Genomic DNA, 22,528 nt, shown 5'->3' with positions numbered 1-22,528 from the left:
ATGGCTTTCTGGAAAAATTTGTTTGCTATACAGAGAAGACAGAAGTGATTATGCTTATAATTTAGGGTCACAAAAAAGAAACAACTACTATATTTGATTATATGAACACATGGCTGAAAATCATAGAAGTAAGCAATAAGATGAAACAGTGTGGGACATTGGTTATGATGTATACAAAGTGAAGAGGTGGCATTGCCTCTAGCAACCAATGACATGTTGCCATTTTTCTAGTATGGTGTAGAAAATTAAAAGCTGCCTGTGATTTGTTGCTATGATTAAAACCTTATTTTCTTTTCTACACTGGTTATTACTGCATGTACTATATGACCCAAAATGTATTTAGTAGAAATTCCTTTTCCAGGATGCCTATACAAGTTAGTCACTGAACATAATAGGAATTGGAACAATCTCTTTAATGCCTTTGTTTTAGCAGTTTGGTCATGTATGTTCTTACTTTTCCCATGTCTTATAGCCCCCTTAGAAAAATATTTCACAGTGGCTGTTGAGGGACTTTCAGGCAACGGGTGTAGTATGTTATGCTGGTGGCTGGGATCCCGGCGCCCAGCATATCGGCATCAGAATCCCGACCGCCGGCATGCCAGCAGCAGGGCGAGCGCAAATGAGCCCCTTGCCCTTGCTGTGCACGCCACGCTATTTGTTCTCCCTCCAGGGGGGTCGTGGACCCCCAAGAGGGAGAATAGTTGTCGTATGCCGGGTGTCGTATGCCAGGTCTCGGGATTCCGGCGCCGGTATACTGAGCGCCGGGATCCCAACAGCCGGCATACTGAATACCACCCCAGTCAACAGCTGAGAAAAGTCCCCCATACATTACCGACGAAATGTGGCAAAGTCCTGATGTGCCGAAGGTCGGGGAATCGGGAATATTAAACATGTTTAAAAATCACAATTCCCCATTCCCAATTGAAAATGGCTAGCATCGGCAAACTGAGGATTTTAAAATAAATAGTTTCCCCCAATTTTGAGACAGATCATCGATGGCTGCTAGTCGGTACATCCGATCAGCAGCTCGGTAGCTCCAGTCGGGTCAGGGAAGTGGGGTTCTGAAGTATGGAGGCCTTACAACTGTTAATATGACTAGCTGTTTCCTTCCCTTTCCACAGCTTTGGAGTCAAAATTGGTTAATCAATTCTGTGAAGATGAAAATGGTGCTCTTATCTATAATCGAGTCGGAAGCAAAATCAATCCAGTGTACAATCAGAAAGGCTCTTCCAGTCCTACCAACACCATCAACCGGGAGAAAGTTGATGCCGAGGAAACCATTAGATTAGAAGAAAGACGTCGATTAGAAGAAAGACGCAGAGTCGAAGAAGAAGAAGAAAGACGCAAAGTCGAAGAAGAAGAAAGACTTAGACTTGCACAAGAAGAAAGACGTAGGATTGAACAAGAGGAAAGACAAAGGATTGAACAAGATGAAAGACGTAGACGTGAAGAAGAAAGGAAAAGAGTAACTCAGCCTGAGGAAACATTTATTGTTCCACGGGAGCCAAACATTTCGGTACGAAAATTGTTTATCTAATTAAAGTGGATCTGTCACCTAAACACAGTTGAGGTAGACATCTATCATTTGCTAGGAACCAGTAGAGTACCTCATGAATATAAATCAGATCTTGTGACGGCAGTCGATGATAGAAAATTGATGGGCTGTATACTGACACAATAAATTGACGCTCCAGCTGTGTGTTGGTGACACAACATTGATTTTTTTATACGGGTTAAATAAAAAAAGTCACAGTGACAAAGAGCACTCAGCAAATAGTAGCACTGATAGACACTTGCATGAGTCATGCTGCACAATCGCTATCCAAAGTAAAGCACACAAAGTGTAGCTTAGTGTAACTATGTGGCATCCTTGCGTCTTGCGTTAAATCGCTCTATGGATGCATAGAATAGTGGCGCAACAGGGGTGTTCTGCCTAAAGACAAGTGCAGTAATGGCCAGCGCAAGCAAGTGCATACATATGCAGACTGAAATATGCCTGTAAAATAAAAGATCTGTTTTGGGTTGACCAGACCTAGGGTGATTTAGCAAATTGCTTGATATTGGCTGCGTGTGAACATACCACCAACACCGCTTGGTGCTTCCTTCGTTGCCTGGCACAGAATGTGCTCTTCTTGTTTTTATTTGTTAGACAAGATGGGGGGGGGGGGGAGTTTAACCCCTTCAGTGGTATGCACATAAATCTTCTGGGGTAGCCAGCGCTGTCAGTGCTGTCAACCCCGGAAGATTTCCGTGCATACTACTAGTACTGGCTAATTCCCCTGCGGACAGCCGTGCAGTGCGGCGCCCGGGAATCTTCATAAGCTATTATGGAATTAAGCCCACCCCCAGACTCCTATTGGCCTTAACTGTATAATAGCTTATGCTGATTCCCGTGCGCCGTGCGCGCTGCACGGTTGTCTCCGGAAAATCAGACAGTAATTAGCAATGATGCTGGTGATGCTCGCGGGTGTTCCCGTGCGGGCGATCGCACCTCTTCACCTCCCCACCGGCACTTTAACTCCTGCATCCCTGTATTGAAAAACACACTATTGGTAGGTGTGTATTTTTTAAATAAAACCCACTGTGCAAGGGTTTTTGCAATTAGCACTGACGCTAGCGATGCCCGCGGGTGTTCACCCGTGGACAATCGCCCCTTCACCCCCCCTCCCTGTACTTTAACCCCTGCACTCCCTAAATTTAAAAAACATACCATGGGAGGTGTGTATATTTCATATTAGAAATATTAAATATGAAATAAAAATATTTTTTTTTAAATTGTTGTAATTATGTCACTTATACTTGTAGCTACAGTCGGCGGCGTAACCAGAACTCTGTGGGCTCCACAGCAACAGATTGAAGGGGCCCCTGTCCCAGTGATTATTGAGAGACCTCTCCTCAGAAGTTGTTAATTGTATGCACCCTAATAATGCCATACTTCATTTTATGAACCATAATAGTGCCCTAGATAATGTTATGCCCTATAGTAGTGCCCAAGTTTATTTTATGAACAATCATAGTTCTCTAGTTTACATTATGACATATCGTAGTGCTGCCAGTACACATTATGCTACACAGTATGCCCAATTCACATTATGACATATTGGCCCTCATTCCGAGTTGATCGGTCGCAAGGCGAATTTAGCAGAGTTACACACGCTAAGCCGCCGCCTACTGGGAGTGAATCTTAGCTTCTTAAAATTGCGACCGATGTATTCGCAATATTGCGATTACTAACTACTTAGCAGTTTCAGAGTAGCTCCAGACTTACTCTGCCTGTGCGATCATTTCAGTGCTTGTCGTTCCTGGTTGACGTCACAAACACACCCAGCGTTCGCCCAGGCACTCCCACCGTTTCTCCGGCCACTCCTGCGTTTTTTCCGGAAACGGTAGCGTTTTCAGCCACACGCCCCTGAAACGCCGTGTTTCCGCCCAGTAACACCCATTTCCTGTCAATCACATTACGATCGCCGGAGCGAAGAAAAAGCCGTGAGTAAAAATACTTTCTTCATAGTAAAGTTACTTGGCGCAGTCGCAGTGCGAACATTGCGCATGCGTACTAGGCGGATTTTCACTGCGATGCGATGAAAAATACAGAGCGAACAACTCGGAATGAGGGCCATTGTTCCCGGTTCATATTATGCAATATTATAGTGCTCCCTGTTCATACTGTGCCATATTATAGTGCCCTCCAGTTCAAATTATGCCACATTACAGTGCCCCAGTTCATATTATGCTACATTATACTGCCTCCATTTCATATTGTGCTGCACGCATTACAGTGCCCCAATTCTTATTATGTAACATTATAGTGCCCTCCACAATACACATAATCCAGGTTGGGCAGTGGAACAGACCTAATTACTTATCAGGCACATCTGGGAAATTGGTATGCAACTTTATAACCTGGGTCCAGGTCCCCATAAGCCTCTAGACTGCATAGCAATGGCATCCCTTTCCCTCACTATAGTTATGCCCATGGCTACAACATTGAGTGCTTTGTGATTCTTAGTGGCTATTAGAACAATATTAGTATCAAGTAATGTATACTAAAGGTAGTAACAAGTACTGCCACTATCTGAGGTATCAGGAGGACTGATATTACAACATATCACGTATCTGCTAAACCTCTTTGTCTTATATTATGCACAACTGCCTAATATACTGTAAGTGGCTGACTGCAATTCCATATGAGCAATTTAAATGCTTAGGTGTTAACCTCACATATATTGATGGTTACAAGTCACAACTAAACCAGAAATTGTATCAAAGTGTGTTAATCTACTGTACATTGCTATTATAGGGAGGAAGAGTTGTGCCAAAAAAAGATGAAGAAGAGGAAGATTATGGTGATGAGGATGAAGAAATAGAACAACCACCTTCTAATACTAAAGGTAAGTGATGAGATTAAAGTGAAACTCTTTGGCTTGAATATTAATTGGTATTATGCTTAGCACAAATCAAGCACTGCACACCAGCAAGGTAACACCATCCTCACGCAGAAATACTGCAAGAGTAGCATCATATTATAGTAATGTTTTCACTGTCAGGAACTGGCAATCATGTTATTAGAGAAGATGAAGGGTGCACATTACAGATATACTTGCACAATACAGAAATACTGGTAGGGTCACCAAGATATTGGCCTTTCCCCGGTACTAGGTGAGGGGTTGTAGCATTGCAGAGGAGGAAAGGGGATGTGGTTATGCCACCCCTGCACTCCCAGGAAACTATCGAGGCTAGGGCTTGGATAATTTGTACTGCCTCCTCCCTCTCGGAGCCTCTGCATACAGGATGCAGAATACTTTTGCCTCTCCACTTTAGAAGTTGTTGTGACTGGTCCTGATGGCATGGGTTTACAGCCAATAATAAGATCTAGGCCAATCCTGTTGCACATCTAAGTGAAATAGTACAGATGTGTTCTCATGCATCTAGCCTGAATACGCCATGCACCACGAGAGTGAGCCGGCAGTTCCCGGGCAGCTCTTCTAATCTTTTTCCGATGAAACTGCATTTTAGTCACATTGCAAGTAAAATGCACAAGCAGACTGCTGATTAAAATGATATGCAGCATGCCTATATTATGTGTGTGGCTGTATCTGTATAGAAAATGCTACATTACAGTGTTTTCCAGGCAGTTTAACATGACTGCAGCAAGGATGTAGGAGGACACATCTGTACATAGAAGGTCTCTTTGGTACTGGTCTACCAAGAAAAACAAAAACAAAACACTGTGTATATCTTTCAGCATCAATGGCTTGCGTTTTACTTCCCTACATGGTCAAAGAAGGTTTAAACCTTTGTAGAATGAACCGATTGACAATAATTTCCATAAAGCACTAGTCCTCATAATATCATTTAAGTAAGCATTATGGGCCAGATGTAATACCGCCAGAGTTAGGCAGCCATGCTGGATGCCGGCCAAACTTGGACTTTTTTTAAAGGGCCAATCACTTACAAGGCAAAACCATGACTTGTAAATGATTGCCCCTTTAAAAAAAAAAGTCAGAGTTTGGCCGGCGCCCGCACGGCATTACATCCGGTCCTATATGTTATATTTGTCTTTCTCTGTACACCTGCACCAAAAAGACCTTCTATCACTAGGCATACTGCACAAGATCCTGCTGCTCTCCATTAAAAATAAATACTGGGATAGTAGTTTGTCTTTAAACAGGACAATGATCTAAAGCACACTTCAAGAGCAACACTGAGGCGGCTTAAAGTAAAGTAAACAGATGTCATTTTCAGCAACACGCTCAGTCCTCTAGGGGAGGCCTAAAAACTGTCAGGACCCTTTACCTAGAAAATACCAACACACTGCAATATAGAAGTGCACCCTTTTAGTGCCCCTGGTCATTAAGTACCAAGGTAAATAATATTTCTAGCATCAGATTAATAAACAATACTAATAAATACTGAATGTGGAATATTATAAGAAAGAAGTTACAATTGTAGAAACACTAACAATGCCTGTTTTTGGTGTATGCGTGTTGTCCTACAGTAGGTTCATCTTCAGTCGAAATTTCATCTTCTTCATCCTCCTCTTCTACCATCATACTATCTCCACCAAGTTCAGCAGAGAAATTTGATACATTAATACCAGAAACAGGTAAACCTTTTTCCTACCACCTACTATTCTACACGTGTGTATCTTATCTTAAGAACAAGAATAGTTTTACTGTGCTACAACTACCAGTATAGTTTGCCAGCTCGTGACTCCTATATTTATGTATGTATATCTATCTATCTATCTATCTATCTATCTATCCAGGGGCGGATCCAGAAGAAAATGAAAGGGGGGGCACCATAATATGGGAACAGTAATAGTTATATTTACATGCACCTAAGGCACGCGTGCTCCCAGATAAGGAGTGTGGTTCTCCTTTTGAAAAAAAATAAAAAAGAAGTGTCAGTGATCGCGCTGAGCCCCAAAAAAAGTGGGTCCCACGGACCCCTCACTTTTAAAAATTGGGGTCCTATCTGTCCTTTTCTGGGTCCCGTCGGAATGAAGGTTCATATTAATCTTATTAATTATTCAAATATAAAAACAGACTTGATTTGGACACTACAAAAGTATTGCGTGGGGGAGGAGGGGGTGACAATGCTGCTGGGCTGTGTAGCCAACAGGACACTCTGCCCCAGAGCTGTAACTAGACATTTCAGTGCCCTTTGGCAGAAAGTAAATTGGTGGTCCCCCTGCCATATTTCAAACCAAGGACAGTGCGCGGCGAAGGCGCGCAACAAAAATTTAGGGGTGTGGCTTCATGGGGAAAGAGCATGGCCACATAACAGTACCAATTCACATTACACCACACAGGTAGAGCACGTTATATACACATTGCACTAGGTAGAGCACGTTACACACATTGCGCCAGTTAGAACACCCTATACACATTGCGCCAGGTAGAGCACGTTACACACACTGCACCAGGTAGAGCACGTTACACACACTGCGCCAGGTAGAGCACGTTATACACACTGCGCCAGGTAGAGCACGTTATACACACTGCGCCAGGTAGAGCACGTTACACACACTGCGCCAGGTAGAGCACGTTACACACACTGCACCAGGTAGAGCACGTTATACACACTGCGCCAGGTAGACCACATTATACACACTGCGCCAGGTAGAGCACATTATACACACTGCGCCAGGTAGAGCACATTATACACACTGCACCAGGTAGAGCACATTATACACACTGCACTAGGTAGAGCACGTTATACACACTGCGCCAGGTAGAGCACCTTACACACACTGCGCCAGGTAGAGCACGTTACACACACTACAACAGGTAGAGCACGTTACACACACTGCACCAGGTAGAGCACGTTATACAGATTGCGCCAGGTAGAACACGTTATATAGATTGCGCCAGGTAGAACACGTTATATAGATTGCGCCAGGTAGAACACATTATACACACTGCACCAGGTAGAACACGTTACACACATTGCACCAGTTAGTGTTCTATACACATTGCGCCAGGTAGAGCATGTTATACACATTTTATATGGTACTAGGGAGTAGCGACAGAGGTAGCAGGGAGAAGGGACAGAGAGAGGCACCAGGGAATAGGGACAGAGGTAGCAGGGACAGAGATAGGCACCAGGGCATAGGGACAGAGAGAGCAAGGAGTAGGGACAGAGGCACCAGGGGGTAGGGACAGAGAGAGGCACCAGGGGGTAGGGACAAAGGTAGCAAGGAGTAGGGACAGAGGCACCAGGGGGTAGGGACAGAGGCACCAGGGAGTAGGGACGGAGCCGGCACCAGGGGGTAGGGACGGAGGCAACAGGGGGAAGGGACGGAGGCAGCAGGGGGTAGGGACTGAGGCAGCAGGGGGTAGGGACGGAGGCAGCATGGGGTAGGGACAGAGGCAGCAGGGGGTAGGGACAGAGGCACCAGGGGGTAGGGACAGAGGCACCAGGGGGTAGGGACAGAGGCACCAGTAGGTAGGGACAGAGGCACCAGTAGGTAGGGACAGAGGCACCAGGGGGTAGGGACAGAGGCACCAGGGGGTAGGGACAGAGTCACCAGGGGGTAGGGATAGAGAGGCAGGAGAGTGTGCAACCAGAAACCCCACCAAATAACTCCCTCCAGGGACCAGGCCCCCACCGCTTACCATGGACACTGTGAGCAGCAGCGCTGTCAGGCCGGGGGATATAGTCCGATCCGTATGAGGCCACAATGCCGCCAGCATGGAGTCACAGGATGCGGCCAGGAGGGAGCGGAAAACACGGAGGGGGCGGCCGCATGGTTGAGGAGGGAGAAGAGGGGAATCAGAGGGGAGTGCGGCGGCATCCAGCCGGGGGACCAGGGACCGAACTGCCCCCACCTCAGGTACAGCAGCGGAGTTCATCGTGGGGGGGAGAGCATGCGGAGCAGAGGAGGAGGGGAGGGCGGGAGATCACACTCTTCATGGTCTCCGCCTCTTCCAAGTTCCTCCCTCCGTTCCGTCCCTCCCACCGGACTGATTGACAGGACAGGACAGCACTGCGGCTTACAGCGCGTCCTGAGTGAGTCGGGACCCGGCGTTTTTTTATGTTTTGTGTCCCCATATCAATTCCTGGGTAACGACAGAGGGGCACGGGCCCGAGTGCCCCCCCCCTGGATCCGCCAATGTATCTATCTATCTATCTATCTATCTAATATATATATAATATATATATATATATATATATATATATCTAATATGTGATAAAAAAATTATGTCATAACATTGGCTTGTAATGACTGTTGGTCTGAAGCCTGACCCCTCCCGCCAGTGTCAGTTCAGGAATAACACACTTCTGCAGTCTTCAAACCCTTCTTTTACTTTCCAAACTTAATCTCACATACCACCTCATGATGAAAACACACACACCTGAAAATCAGGAAATAAGAACATCACATTATCGACAACCAAAAATGCCTAATTGTATAGGATAAAGAATAAAAAGGCACACAGAGTATAGGAAAAAAGATGAGTAGGTCCCAAAAAATACAATAGTAAAGATAACAAAAAAAAAATGTAATGCTAAGAATACTCTGCATGCTCCTGATCTTACTCTCTTGGTTCGTTATAATAAATGGGAAGTTTGTAATCCATAAAATAAAATAAAAAATTCAAATGAAAAAACTCCATGAAGGAAACGGGTGGTTCCTGATGACCACATGTGCAAAATAAGCCTGGCTAGTAAATTACCAGGCAGCCAAGCAGAAGAGGCCTGTTATGGCACTCATCCAATTACTGATCATTGCTGCTTAGCCAATGATAAGATGTATCCCTAATCTGACCGGCGAAACAGCTAAATGGCATGCGGAAACTATTTAGCAGTGGTTTGTCATGAGCTGTGGGAAACCGTTGCTTGATAAATACAATTGGCATGTGGGTTTAGTGCTACTTGACATGTAGTTTTTTGTTTAATAACTGAAACAGCATGAAACCCTGCATTGTGGTGAAAGCACACTTTAGTAAATCTCATCCTTAAAATCTAAAAGTAGATGCTTGTCATCACTGGCCGTGCACAGCTCCATATGCCGCCACATTCATAATACAAATAATTTGCTAACTAAATGCTAATGCAACTATACACACAACTTTGTGCATATATATTGCGCCACCACATGACATCTGTTCAAAGACTCTGTTGTCATCATAAGTGTCTGGACTTACTACCACCGTACCCTGGGTGCAAGAGATGTGAATTAGGTGTCCCTTCGGAATGTCCCTTCGGAATGTATGCGAATAGGAAGCAACTCTTCCCAGTTAACATGCAGAAACATCATGTACAGTATGATGCCAAAAATCAAGATCCATCTAACTTGCAATCGCACGGAAACGCTAAGATGCGTATGTTTGCTGCTGTGCTTGGGCAGTTTAAAAAAATTCAGAGTAAGTAACCGCATATAGGGCTGCCTATAACTCAAAATAAGGACCAAGATCTTCCCTGAGAAATGATCCCTAATTCCAGCAATATATAACTACTTTACAATATAAATATTCCATCTCGTGATATTCTGAAGACTTATAAAATGTATTTAATTTTCTGTATGATTGATTTTTAGTCAAGAAGATTTCGATCTGGTTAGGGTTCTCATTACTGAACTAAAACTGTGTATTGCAATGAATAAAATATATATAGAACAACATAAAAAAAAGACAAAATGAAATATAAATACACTTGGGCTAAATATATTTCCTTATTTACATTTGTCTTCTGGTTGTGTGGTCTAACTGTAGTTTCTCTAGCATCCATAATGGATATTGGGGAGACTTAGTATGATGGGGTATATACGGGGTCCAAAGGAGCCGGTGCACTTTAAATTTCTTCACTGGGTGTGCTGGCTCCTCCCCTCTATGCCCCCTCCCACAGACAGTTTAGAAAAAAGTGCCCTCAGGAGAGAATGCACATCTCTGCAGCTCCAGGGAGTTTTCTTCAATTTCTTTGATTAAACTTTTATTATTTTCGGTATGCTTTTTGGGCAACAGCATACCTGCACCGTGGGAGTTATAGGGGGAGGGGGGGTGGGGGCGGTCACCGGCCTTGCAAGGTGCAGAGCCGCTTCCCCACTGCAGGACCACTGTCCTGAGAGGTTGTTTGTTCAGCGCAGTGCAGTTGGCTGTCGCAATCGCAGCACGCTGCACACCCCTAACACTAGCATGAAGGTGACGTATGTGGTGAGTACAAGCCGGTTCAAAGTGCGATTGAACACAGACACGGCATATGGGACCCTCCTGGGGGGGACCCGCTAGAGCCCCCATGTAAACAAACTCAAGGTGGCTTAAACTAGCACTGGTGCAATGTTTTTAAGTATGATAGGAGACATTGCCAGTATAAAAAATGCTGTAGCTTCTGCGCCATTGGGAAGGGGGGGGGGGGGAGCTACCTCAAAGTGGGACCAGAGGCATTTTGGTGCCTTCCTCTTCTTACTGTAGCAGCAATCAGCACACACAGCTCTTCCTGACTCCCAAGACACGCTGGAAAACTGGTACAGGGTGTAGCAAAGGGGTAGAGCCGCTATTGTACACAGTCTGGGTCCTCTACAGAACAGAATTTACCAGTGTTTCACTGTAATATAATTAGCTGACAGCCTCACTGGAGCTGTACAGCTAGGGGTGTGCTGGTGTCTCTCTCTGTGTGTCTCCTCTCACATACAGTAAGGGCAGGCTATATCAGTATTACTGTCTGTGTGTATGTGATTGTGATTACTGTAAACATGGGTAAACACAAACACTGTTTCATGTGAACAATGCAGCCAATATTCACAACTCAGTGAAGGGACCGGGGGAGAGGGTCCAGAGCCCTCCTGGCTAGGGGCTCTTAAAACTATGATGTCTGATATGTCATCACAACTGTCTGCTAATGTTCAGAAAACCCAGATACTACAACAGGCTGTTGCAGACTTAGCTGCTAGGGCAGATGTTACACCGCCCTCCATCTCTCATGCAGGTCCACAAAAGCGTGGTTTACCTACCCTACTCTCTGATGCAAATGAGGATATACAGGAGGATGGGGAGGACTTAGATCCCATTAGTGGGGATCTTGATTCTGCTCAGGGTATTGAACCCCTCATTCTGGCTATATGGGACGTGTTAAAGCTCCCTCTAGAGGACGCTGCATCACAGCAGTCGATTTTCTTTACACAAAACAAGCCTAATGTCACTTTCCCTGATTCTGCACAGTTAGATGACCTATTAAATTTGGCCTGGAAAAATCCAGACAAAAAATTCCAAGTGTCAAAAAAGTTTTTGCGCACTTTCCCATTTGCTCCTGAAGGTAGGAAATTCTGGGAAGAACCCCCAGGGGTTGGCGTATCAGTCTCTCGACTGTCCAAAAGGCGGTGCTGCCTGCCCCGGGCTCCTTTACCATGAAGGATCATAGGGACAGAAAAATAGAGACTACATTCAAATCTATTTACATGGCACCAGGTATATCACAGAGGCCGGTCATAGCAGGTTGCTGGATGACCCATGCCATTCATACGTGGGCTACTCAGATTCAGGAGGGCCTCTCCGGGGCTATGCCTCTGGTCACTATGGTGACTCTCCTCAAGCACATTCAGGACACTACACACATTCTGTGTGACTCACTCAATTAGATGGGAAATACAAATGAAAGGACTTCTGCCATGGCAGTGTCGGCGCGCAGGGCTTTGTGGTTGCATCAGTGGGCAGCGGACGCAGAATCAAAGCGCAGCATGGAATCCCTCCCCTATTCGAGGGAATGGCTCTTTGGGGTTGATTTGGATACATGGATTTCCAAAGTCACTGTTGGGAAATCCACGTTTCTCCCCTCTGGGGCCCTGTCGGCTAGGTGTTCCTACCCGGGGCTATCTGTTCAGTCCTTTCGGTCTAACAGATTTCGTTCTAGGGCCAGAGGTACCTCCAATGCAAATAGAGGCGCCAGAGGTAAGTCAAAAAGGCCTGCAACCACCGGTTCTCAGGAACAGAGGACCAGTTCTGCTTCCATTAAGTCCTCAGCATGATGGTGCCCACCCACCCTGAGAAGATCTCGATGTTGGAGCCCGACTGCGTCACTTCAGCCGCATCTGGGAAAGCTCCTGCCAGGATTTTTCAAATCAAGCTTACCAGCTTTGGAGGATACGCAAGTTACATTGCAACAGGCCATCCGAAAGTTGGTCCAGCCCCACGTCAGTATCGATACCACAACGAGGCAGGGGTTATTACTCCAACCTGTTTGTGGTACCAAAGCCGGATGGCTCGGTACGGCCCATTTTGGATCTAATGTCCTTGAATCCTTACCTAAAGGTTTTCAAGTTCAAAATGGAAATCCCTGAGGGCAGTGATTGCGGGTCTGGAAGAACAGGAATTCCTGGTTTCCCTGGATATTAGGACGCCTACCTTCATATTCCAATTTGGCCACCTCATCAGGCTTATCTGAGGTTTGCCCTACTGGACGATCACTACCAGTTCCAGGCACTACCCTTTGGCCAGTCGACAGCTTCGAGGGTATTCACAAAGGCGATGGCAGATATGATGTTCCAACTCCGGGACCAGGGGGTCAATGTTGTCCCTTAGCTGGATGATCTTCTGTTAAAGGCAAGATCCAGGGAGCTTTTATTGCTCCATATTGACCACACTATCCAACTTCTGTCACGCCATGGGTGGATTCTCAATCTACAAAAGTCCCACCTGGAACCGACTCAGCGGCTCCTGTTCTTGGGGATGTTACTGGATACGGTGGCCCAGAAGGTAATCCTCCCAGAGAACAAGGCAAGAATACTTCAGGAGATGGTCCGCATGGTGCTCTGACCTGCTTGTGTATCCATCCATCTTTGCATCGGATTGTTGGGGAAGATGGTCACCTCATACGAGGCGATCCATGCCAGAACATTTCAATTGTATCTCCTGCGCAAGTGGTCCGGATCACATATACAGATGCACCGGATGATTCGGCTGTCACCTCAGGCCAGGATTTCCCTCCTGTGGTGGATGCAGCCCTCCAATCTCCTGGAAGGCCGGAGTTTCGGGATTCCTCCTTCCGATCAACATTCTGGAACTTCAGGCGATCTACAAAGCTCTGCTTCAGGCCTCTCCTCTGCTCAAGGATCACACAATCCAAGTACAGTTGGACAACGCCACAGCAGTGGCGTACATCAATCAGCAAGGAGGGATAAAAAGCAGAGCCTGCATGCAAGAGGTGTCAAAGATACTCCTCTGGGCGGAAAGAAATGCAAGAGCCATGTCGGCAATCTTCATTCTGGGTGTAGACAACTGGAAAGCAGACTTCATCAGTCGTCACGACCTCCACCCAGGAGAGTGGGGACTCCACCATCAGGTGTTCCAGCAGATCATCCACCAGTGGGGCTGCCCGCAGATAGACATGATGGCTTCTCGTCTCAACAAGAAGCTTCACTGGTGTTGCTCTCGAACCAGAGACCCTCAGACGAGGGCAATGGACGCACTGACGTTGCCTTGGCCTTACAGGCTCGTCTACCTGTTTCCTCTGATTCTGTTGCTCCCACTGGTGCTCAAGCGAATCAGAAATCAAAGCGTCCAGGCAATTCTGATTGCCCCAGATTGGCCTCGGAGGGCGTGGTACGCGGATCTTCTGGACATGTCCGTCGAAGACCCTTGGCCTCTGTCACTAAGAAGTGATCTTCTTCAACAAGGACCGTTCGTCTACCCGGACTTATGGCGATTTTGTTTGATGGCATGGAGGTTGAGCGGAACATCCTAGCTCACAAGGGCCTTTCCAAGAAGGTTATTGATACCATGGTTCAGGCCAGGAAACCTGTGACATCAAAACACTATCATCATATCTGGAGAAGATATGTCTCTTGATGCGAGGAATGCATGTATCCACCTGCAGAGTTCTACTTGGAGCATTTCTTACATTTCCTGTAGGCTGGTGTGGACAAGGGCCAGATTTCAGCTCTCTCCATTTTCTTCCAGAAGATATTGGCACTGTTGCCAGAAGTTCAGATCTTCTTGCAAGGGGTACTCCACATACAACCTCCTTTTGTACCGCCTACGGCGCCCTGGGATTTAAATGTGGTGTTGGGATTTCTTCAGTCCTCCTGGTTTGAGCCCCTGATGATGGTAGAAGACAAGTACCTCACGTGGAAGACAGTGATGTTACTGGCCCTGGCTTCTGCTAGGCGTGTCTCAGAATTGGGGGCCTTATCATGTAAAAGTCCATACTTTGCAGCAGTTCCTGTCGAAGGTTGTCTCTACGTTTCACCTGAATCAACCTATTGTGGTTCCGTCCAGTTCTGACACTTTAGCTCCTCCGGAGGCATTAGATGCTGTGTGAGCCTTGAAGATCTATGTCAAGCGAACGGCTCGGATCAGAAAGACGGATTCCTTGTTCTCTCTCTTTGATGCGCAGAAAAAGGGTTGTCCTGCTTCGAAGCAGTCCATTGCTCATTGGCTTAGGCTTACTGTCCAACAGGCCTATGTGTTGGCAGCCTTACCTGTTCCTAAGTCTCTGAAAGCCCACTCTAAAAGATCTGCTGGCTCTTCCTGGGCAGCTGCCCAAGGAGTCCTGGCCTTGCAACTATGTCGAGCTGCTACCCGGTCGGGGAAGAACACCTTTGTGAAGTTCTACAAGTTTGATACTCTGGCCAAAGAGGATACCCAGTTTGGGCAGGCGGTGCTGCAGCAGTCTCTGCACATTCCCGCCCGTTCTGGAAGCTTTGGGATGTCCCCATCATACTAAGTCTCACCAATATCCCTTATGGATGCTAGAAAAAATAGGATTTTAATTACCTACCGGTAAATCCTTTTCTCATGGTCCATAAGGGATATTGGTCGCCTGCCTCAGTGCGTTGACTTTTCTGCAGGTTCTCTGTTATGTGGTTACCTGTTCAGCTCTTGCTGTTATTGTAACCAGCCGTTGCTGGTTGTTATATGTTTGTGGTGTGCTGGTATTAAATCTCACCACTCTTTGTTTCTTGTTCCTTCTCTCATATATGTCCTTTCTCCTTTGGGCACTGTTTTACCTATTACTGCTTGTGGGAGTGGGCATAGAGGGGAGGAGCCAGCACACCAAGTGAAGAAATTTAAAGTGCACCGTCTCCTTTGGACCCCGTCTATACCCCATCGTACTAAGTCTCCCCAATATCCCTTATGGACTACGAGAAAAGGATTTACCGGTAGGTAATTAAAATCCTATTTTTGTAATTAGCTGAAATGTGATCTCCTTAAACAGTGATTACTTATTAGTTGTAAACATAGATGGGATGACAAATGTTTTTTTGGGAATAAAATTTGGGGGGTCATTCAGATCTGATCGCTGCCATGCGTTTTCGCACAGCGGGCAATCAGAACCAAACTGCGCATGCACCGAACTGCAACGGCACATCGCACGGCTGCAACGGGTAACGGCGCGATGGTATGGTGCGAAGAATCCATTTCAACGGGAGTTCGCAAGGAGATTGACAGGAGGAGCCGTTTGTGGGTGGCAACTGACCGTTTTCAGGGAGTGTCCGGAAAAAAGCAGGCAGGCTCAAGTGTTTTCAGGGAGGGTGTCTGACGTCAGCTCCGGTCCCGATCAGCCTCTTCTCATTGCACTGGAAGAGTAAGTCCTGTGCTGCGCAGAGACTGCACAAAATCAGTTAGTGCAGCTCTGCTACACATGTGATCTCACACTTGCACAGCGAAAAAACACTGCCCCTGTAGGCGGCGACTATCTGATCGCAGGGCAGCAAAAAAACTCAGCCCAGTGACCAGATCTGAATCACCCATTGTTTAATTGATTCTGTGTTAACATGATTGTGGAGACAGCTTAGTCCTCAAACACCTTGTATTTTCTCCTTTAAGAATATATCCAGGACGCACGCTGCAAGCTGCCATTAGACCAAGGTCCATGTCGGACATATACGATAAAATGGTATTATGACAAACAAGCCAATTCCTGTGCCCAATTTTGGTATGGGGGCTGTACCGGAAATGGTAATCGTTTTGATACTGAAGATGCATGCAAGAAGTCCTGTGTCATTAACCTAGAAGACGGTAAGTCATCCCAAAGTTTATAAATTAAAACTAAGTAATTCTATTATGTCTTCTATGGAAGACGATATCAAGGTGGATTTAATGACATAGGAAAGTAGGAAATTTACAGTTAAAAAGAAAAATCTGTTAATTGATATGTACGTGTATATATCATATTCTTATATATAAGAATTTATTTTTGCTTGCAAAAATATGGTTAAAATACTTTAATTGCTGATGTCATCTTTTCATAAATTGTTATGACTTGCCCTTTAACCTAAATAATATTTCACTAATAGAAGTCTCAACCTAACCACTAAGCTTTTCAAATTACTATAATCAATGGATGCTTGTCACGGTTGAGGCTAAATTCTACCACGGAAAAGGACGTCTGATGTCATGGCCACTACGTGGCCCACAACAAGTTGGGGGGAGCAAGGTCGGAACATGGCACCCTAAATGTACCCTTGTGGGCTCGCTCGCCACTCTTTCGGCTCGGTGGCTTGATTCACTTGCCACCAGGTTATTAAGGAAATAGATGTTGATGTGGACAGTGAAAGTGCAGCCCACCGATCTGGTCCCCCCCCCCCCGTGACATCAGAGGTCCTTTAGCCCACTTGAATCTAGCATCTACGTATAGTATAGTAGTATAAGCACCTCCCCCCACATCTTATTATTCGCTCCTGTCCTAATTTACACTTGCCACATTAACCTCTATTGTGTTCTGAGTTAATATTAACGAGAATGCATTCTCAATTCACAACAGACCATTGGTATAATTGTGGCACTATGACTAACGTTCACATGGTCTTATTAATAATAATTATGATCACTGGACCCTAATGCAACCTCAACGTTATCACAGTCATACTCAACCGGGATGGAGGTTAAGGTTGAACATTTCCTCTCTGACAATACCTGGGGAGATGAGGGTAGGACTTCCATTTGTTCAACCAAAAAGAAATTTTGCATATAATTTCCTACTGCTGGAACTACACACACTCCAGTCTAGCTCATATACATATGAAATGAACTTTTATAAATTCAACTATACCAGACAATTCTTATATAAGCGCTGCTACTTGGCTTTTTATTGTTTTATAGCTCATATTTGAAGTCCTTGGGCAAACTTAAATGTTTATAACTTTAGATGTACACACAATAGAAGGATACTTTGAATGGCATAAAAAGGTCAAACCATAGAGTTGTAAAGTAATGCAGTTTGTTTTTTTAATCAATAACTCATAGTTGACCTTTTCTTCAGCGGTCTGTTTTTTCAATCAGTTGAAGGATCTGAAAAGATATATAAATGAATTAGCCAAAATTTAACAACACATAAAAAACCCTGTAAGAATTCACCTTTTATATGCAGTATCATGTGTACGTCCAAAGGTATTAAAGTTCAAATTTGATCAAGGACTTTATAAATACTCAATATATTATACTATCGGTACTTCAGTGTGTTTTAGATTTTGACCTGTATTCTATTTCACATCTGGTAGTCCAGCCAAGTTGTGTAGTGCTGGCGGATGACCTCAGATTTACATGCTAAGGTTTTTGGGGTCCACAGCCAACTCATCATAGGCATGAAACTGAATTCTCTAACTCTTCCAAAGTACTATAGGTTAGCAGGTCACAATTTGACAGCAGTGAGATCTCTTCTCGATGCCCAATAAAAGAGAGCCCCCTTCCTAGGAGTCGGACCAAACACCCTGATCAGCAAACCAGATTTGGAATTATGGAATGCACTATATACAGTATAGCAGCTTATTTGGAAAATCTATTACTTTGAACTTGGTCACAGTTTATTGATACCAGGAACGCTACTGGTTAAATGTACACTTCCATCTATTGTTGGCTTCACTTACCCCCTTACATTCCTTTTGCAGTCTTCTGATTTGCATTTGGAGAAAGTTTGCTATTGCTAACGCATGCTGCATACTTGCCTACTCTTTTGGAATGTCCAGCAGTCTCACGAATTTCAGGGAGATCTCCCAGGTTTCTGAAAAAGTTAAGGCCAGTACTCACTGGCAGATGTGGGGAGAGATGTGTGCTGAGCGAACCGCTGAGCATACATCTCTCAACCCACTCAGCACAGCGCGATGTGTGCTGAGCATGCGGGGGGAGACGGGGGCGCTCATTTCACCCAGCGGGTGAAGTCAGCGACCCGCTAGATTGGCCTGCATGCAGGCCAATCTAGCACCAGCGATAGCGATGCGCGGGGCTGCGCATCGCTATCGCTGTGAGGGGTACACACAGAGTGATCGCTGCTTAAAATCTAAGCAATCTGACTAGATTTTAAGCAGCGATTGCTCCGTCAGTACCCCCCTTAACACATCCTATCAGATGCACTCACTTCCCCAATGAGTACGCTGCCTTGGGTATTAGCGATGCAGATCATGGAGCCACAATGATGCAATTGACCATGCCATGCCCCCTGAACTTCCCACCTGTGCCTTTCCTCCTGTATATGCGGGAGGTCTTTTCAGCAACTACAACATGCTGTATGAATTGTGTAATCTTTATATACTTGCTACATTTTCCTTATCTGTCATGCATTACAGTAACTTGTTCTCTTACCTTATTGGATTTAAAGTCAATAATATATATACTATTTAAAAAGTGTTAATTCAGTCATAAGTAACACTGTACTATGGCCCTCATTCCGAGATGATCGTAGCTGTGCTAAATTTAGCACAGCTATGATCATGCACACTGACATGCGGGGGGGGGGGGACGCCCAGCACAGGGCTAGTCCGCCCCGCATGTCAGTGCCGCCCCCCCCCCCCTCGCAGAAGTGCAAAGGCATCGCACAGCGGCGATGCCTTTGCACTTCCAGAGTAGCTCCCGACCAACGCAGCTTTAGCGTGCTGGCCGGGAGCTACTCATTGCTCCCCGGCACGCAGCGGCTGCGTATGACATCACGCAGCCGCTGCGGGCCACTCCCCGCACAGTCCGGCCACGCCTGCAATGGCCGGACCATGCCCACAAAATGGCGGCCAAATGCAGCTGTTCCGCCACCTCCCGCCCAGCGACCGCCTCTGCCTGTCAATTAGGCAGAGGCGATCGCAGCCCCGCTATGGCCTTCGGCCGTCTGGCATGCGCCGGCACACTACGGCACCGGCGTATGTGCAGTGGGTACCCGTTTGCTCGGCTGCGATAAAAAGCAGCGAGCGACCTCGGCAGAATGACCCCTAATGTCACTAGTTTTGGCCTATGTTTTAAGCTGGCATCATAAAGAGGGAACCTTTTATATTATGCAGGATGCATTTAACTCTAGATTGCCCTATGTATATTATTTATTAAGTATGATATGATAAGTCATTAATGGCCGCATTTATCAAAGAGTGATAAAACTCATTGTGTACGATAAAACTCATTGCGTATAATAAATGGTGCTCCAGCCAATCAGCTCTTAACTGTGGTGTGTTCAGCTCTTAATTGTCATGTGCTTGAAACATGACAGTTGGGAGCTGATTGGCTGGATATGCAAAGAGTTATCATTCTCAACAAGTTTTATCACTTGTTGATAAATGGGTCCCTAAGTATGATAAATCATTGCATTCAATACTCTACACTCTGAAACCTCCTTTCTTTCCTTTACAGAGAATTTGAAATAATGTGACTTTTGCAGTCCTGATATAAGAGGTGCTACTCACTACACAGGAAACTGAAGGATTCAATTACATGGACACATCTTAAACATTTCCTTGAATTTGATAATTCGCCATCCGCGCTGTTTATGATGTTGTAACTGCGATGTGACACGTTTTTAGCTAAAAAAAAATAAAATAGAGCAGAAATCTTTATCCGAAAGTCATATTGACGTCAACATCTCAGGGGTTCCTGTTAACAAAGAGGCTGTATCATTATATTTTAGCAATCAACGGGCCTAATTGTTTAGGTTTATAGTGTGAAAATAGTAGCTTGAAACTGAATTATGTCTCTGTTTAAATTGTATGTGTATTTCTATAAGGCTTGAAGGGGAGTTCAGGTCTACCTATCAGAAGGACAGATAACTTATAACTCACAGGAAAGGTATATATTTTCAAAGCATCATCAATGTAGCAGTATAATGTAATCATGAACAGTTTCATATAGTGATTCTAAAATAAGTGTATTGTAATAGTAAATATTTTTCTAAATGTATAACTGAATAGTTGTCTGATAAATATAACTTATATTTAAAATATCAAATCAATCATTCACTGCAGCACAGCCACTCCCATGGTGTCAAATACATGTATATGTACCCTTTGATGTCTGTATTGTTTATTATTCTGCTTAGTGTATAGATCTTATTATTGTACGTGCTGCTGTTTTAATCCAATTAAAATATTAGTGTCATGTTAAAACAGAAAAGATTAAATTAAATCTATCATTATACACTATTATCACGACTAATTGGATACGCCCCCTATATATTTTATATAACTCTCAGTCAATAAATTACTCAATTTTTAATTTTTAGGATACCTTTCCTTTTTCCCTCTATATATTTCCATTCAATTTACAATAATATTTCACTTGGTTCTATAGTGAACATCATTTTGAGATTAAAACCCAGGTCACTACAGCCAGAAGTTTGCTCAGGCCGTACCATCAAACCACAATTCTTTTAAGGTCCCAAATAAGACAAAACAGTTCTTGGAAGCTATCCCCACTTCTAATAATTTTTGGTTCACCAATAATCTGAATTATGTGAAATGAATCGGTGTGCGTTGAAGAGTTTTAGTGGAAAAATTAAACTGTCTTGATTGTAAATCCCAGCTCTATTTATACCTTGCATCATCAAGTTTTCCAATTATGTTTACATGTGTGTATACAAGAACATAGCTTGTTTGTCTTTATATTTTTATGCATGTTCCATTGTCTGATCTAGCAATTCCTCCACAAACCAGGGTGGGTAGAATTAGGCCAAAGTGCTGTGTATTACCTAACATTTATCAAATATAAAAATATACATTTAGTTATCATTTTTCACAAATCCCTGTCCGTTTTTAAGTCCTGATGACTTTTCTATTACATTCATCCACTTGTTTTTTTAGTACAACAGGTTAAACTGACACAACATTGTTTATTTAAATGTGATGTACTTTCTTTTTTTTGGGGGGGGGGGGGTGGTATTTTTTAAAGCTCGGAAAGAGATAAAATTGTGAGAGATAAAGTACTAGCCAATCAGCTTCTGCCTTACATTTTATAGGCTGTGGATAAAAAATTAGTTAGAAGCTGATTGGTTGGTACTTTTTCTTTCAAAATTTTATTTCTCGCCAAGCTTTAATAAATACTCCCCTTAGTGTTAATTAATTATATGTTTTTGAATGTGCCCTCAATTTCATCTACCAACCACCATATAGAGAGATATTTCCAAATATCATACCAATTTACTGACAATTAGTAAAAATGTACTCAAATTTTCTTACGGTGTTTACACATGGTGAGATTCGGGCTAACCCCAATTCTCACTGTGCGACAAGGGACTAAGTCAGTATCATAAGCACATAATGATGTGCTTGCGATACTGACTATGTGCGATTTTGGCTAAGTGTCAATTTTGACTATCTTTTCTACGATATAGTCAAAATTGACTTGCCTGCACAGTCTATCTATGCTTGCGATGCGACCGCGCATCGGCATTGCATCGGGATCGCAAGGTGACTTTCACCTTGCAATCTGTACTAACTTTTCTTACGATTTTGACTATATAGTCAAAATCGTAAGAAAATATCTCACTGTGTGTACACACCATAACTCTGAACAAAAACAAAAAAATGAATCTGTAAAAATGTGATATTCTCCTTAAAATACTACACATGGAAAAAACAAAAATTATGTGTAACGTTGTGAGAATCTTACATACAATCCTCGTTTACCAATTTAGAATCTGCTAGCATATGACTGTTGGTGTAATACTGATATAACAAAATACTGTTTATCACTACAATTTCCATGATGTCTGTTTATTTTATGCCGTTGTCTGTAAAATAAATATTACAAGGGAATAAAATGAAATGTTTAACGTGTGGAAATTACATTTTTTAAAGAAAATTCTTACGTGTTTTTTTATATAACATCATGGTGGAAATTAAATT

At 44.1% G+C, this 22,528-nt stretch overlaps 1 protein-coding gene across 1 annotated transcript in view; it reads left to right on the top strand.

Moving 5' to 3' along the window:
• Nucleotides 1-21,497, top strand: part of COL28A1 (collagen type XXVIII alpha 1 chain) — a 142,661-nt gene extending 121,164 nt beyond the window's left edge. Inside the window, exons 32-36 of the mRNA XM_063933569.1 lie at nucleotides 1,122-1,516; nucleotides 4,301-4,391; nucleotides 5,999-6,106; nucleotides 16,266-16,457; nucleotides 20,043-21,497. Of these exons, the coding sequence (XP_063789639.1) occupies nucleotides 1,122-1,516; nucleotides 4,301-4,391; nucleotides 5,999-6,106; nucleotides 16,266-16,457; nucleotides 20,043-20,056 (800 nt within the window). The 3' untranslated portion in view covers nucleotides 20,057-21,497. The remainder of the gene's footprint in view (nucleotides 1-1,121; nucleotides 1,517-4,300; nucleotides 4,392-5,998; nucleotides 6,107-16,265; nucleotides 16,458-20,042) is intronic.
• The last annotated feature ends 1,031 nt before the right edge of the window (nucleotides 21,498-22,528 follow it).

This window comes from Pseudophryne corroboree, chromosome 7 (assembly GCF_028390025.1).
Source record: "Pseudophryne corroboree isolate aPseCor3 chromosome 7, aPseCor3.hap2, whole genome shotgun sequence".
Classification (NCBI taxonomy): domain Eukaryota; kingdom Metazoa; phylum Chordata; class Amphibia; order Anura; family Myobatrachidae; genus Pseudophryne; species Pseudophryne corroboree.
This window is presented reverse-complemented; position numbering and strand designations above follow the sequence as displayed.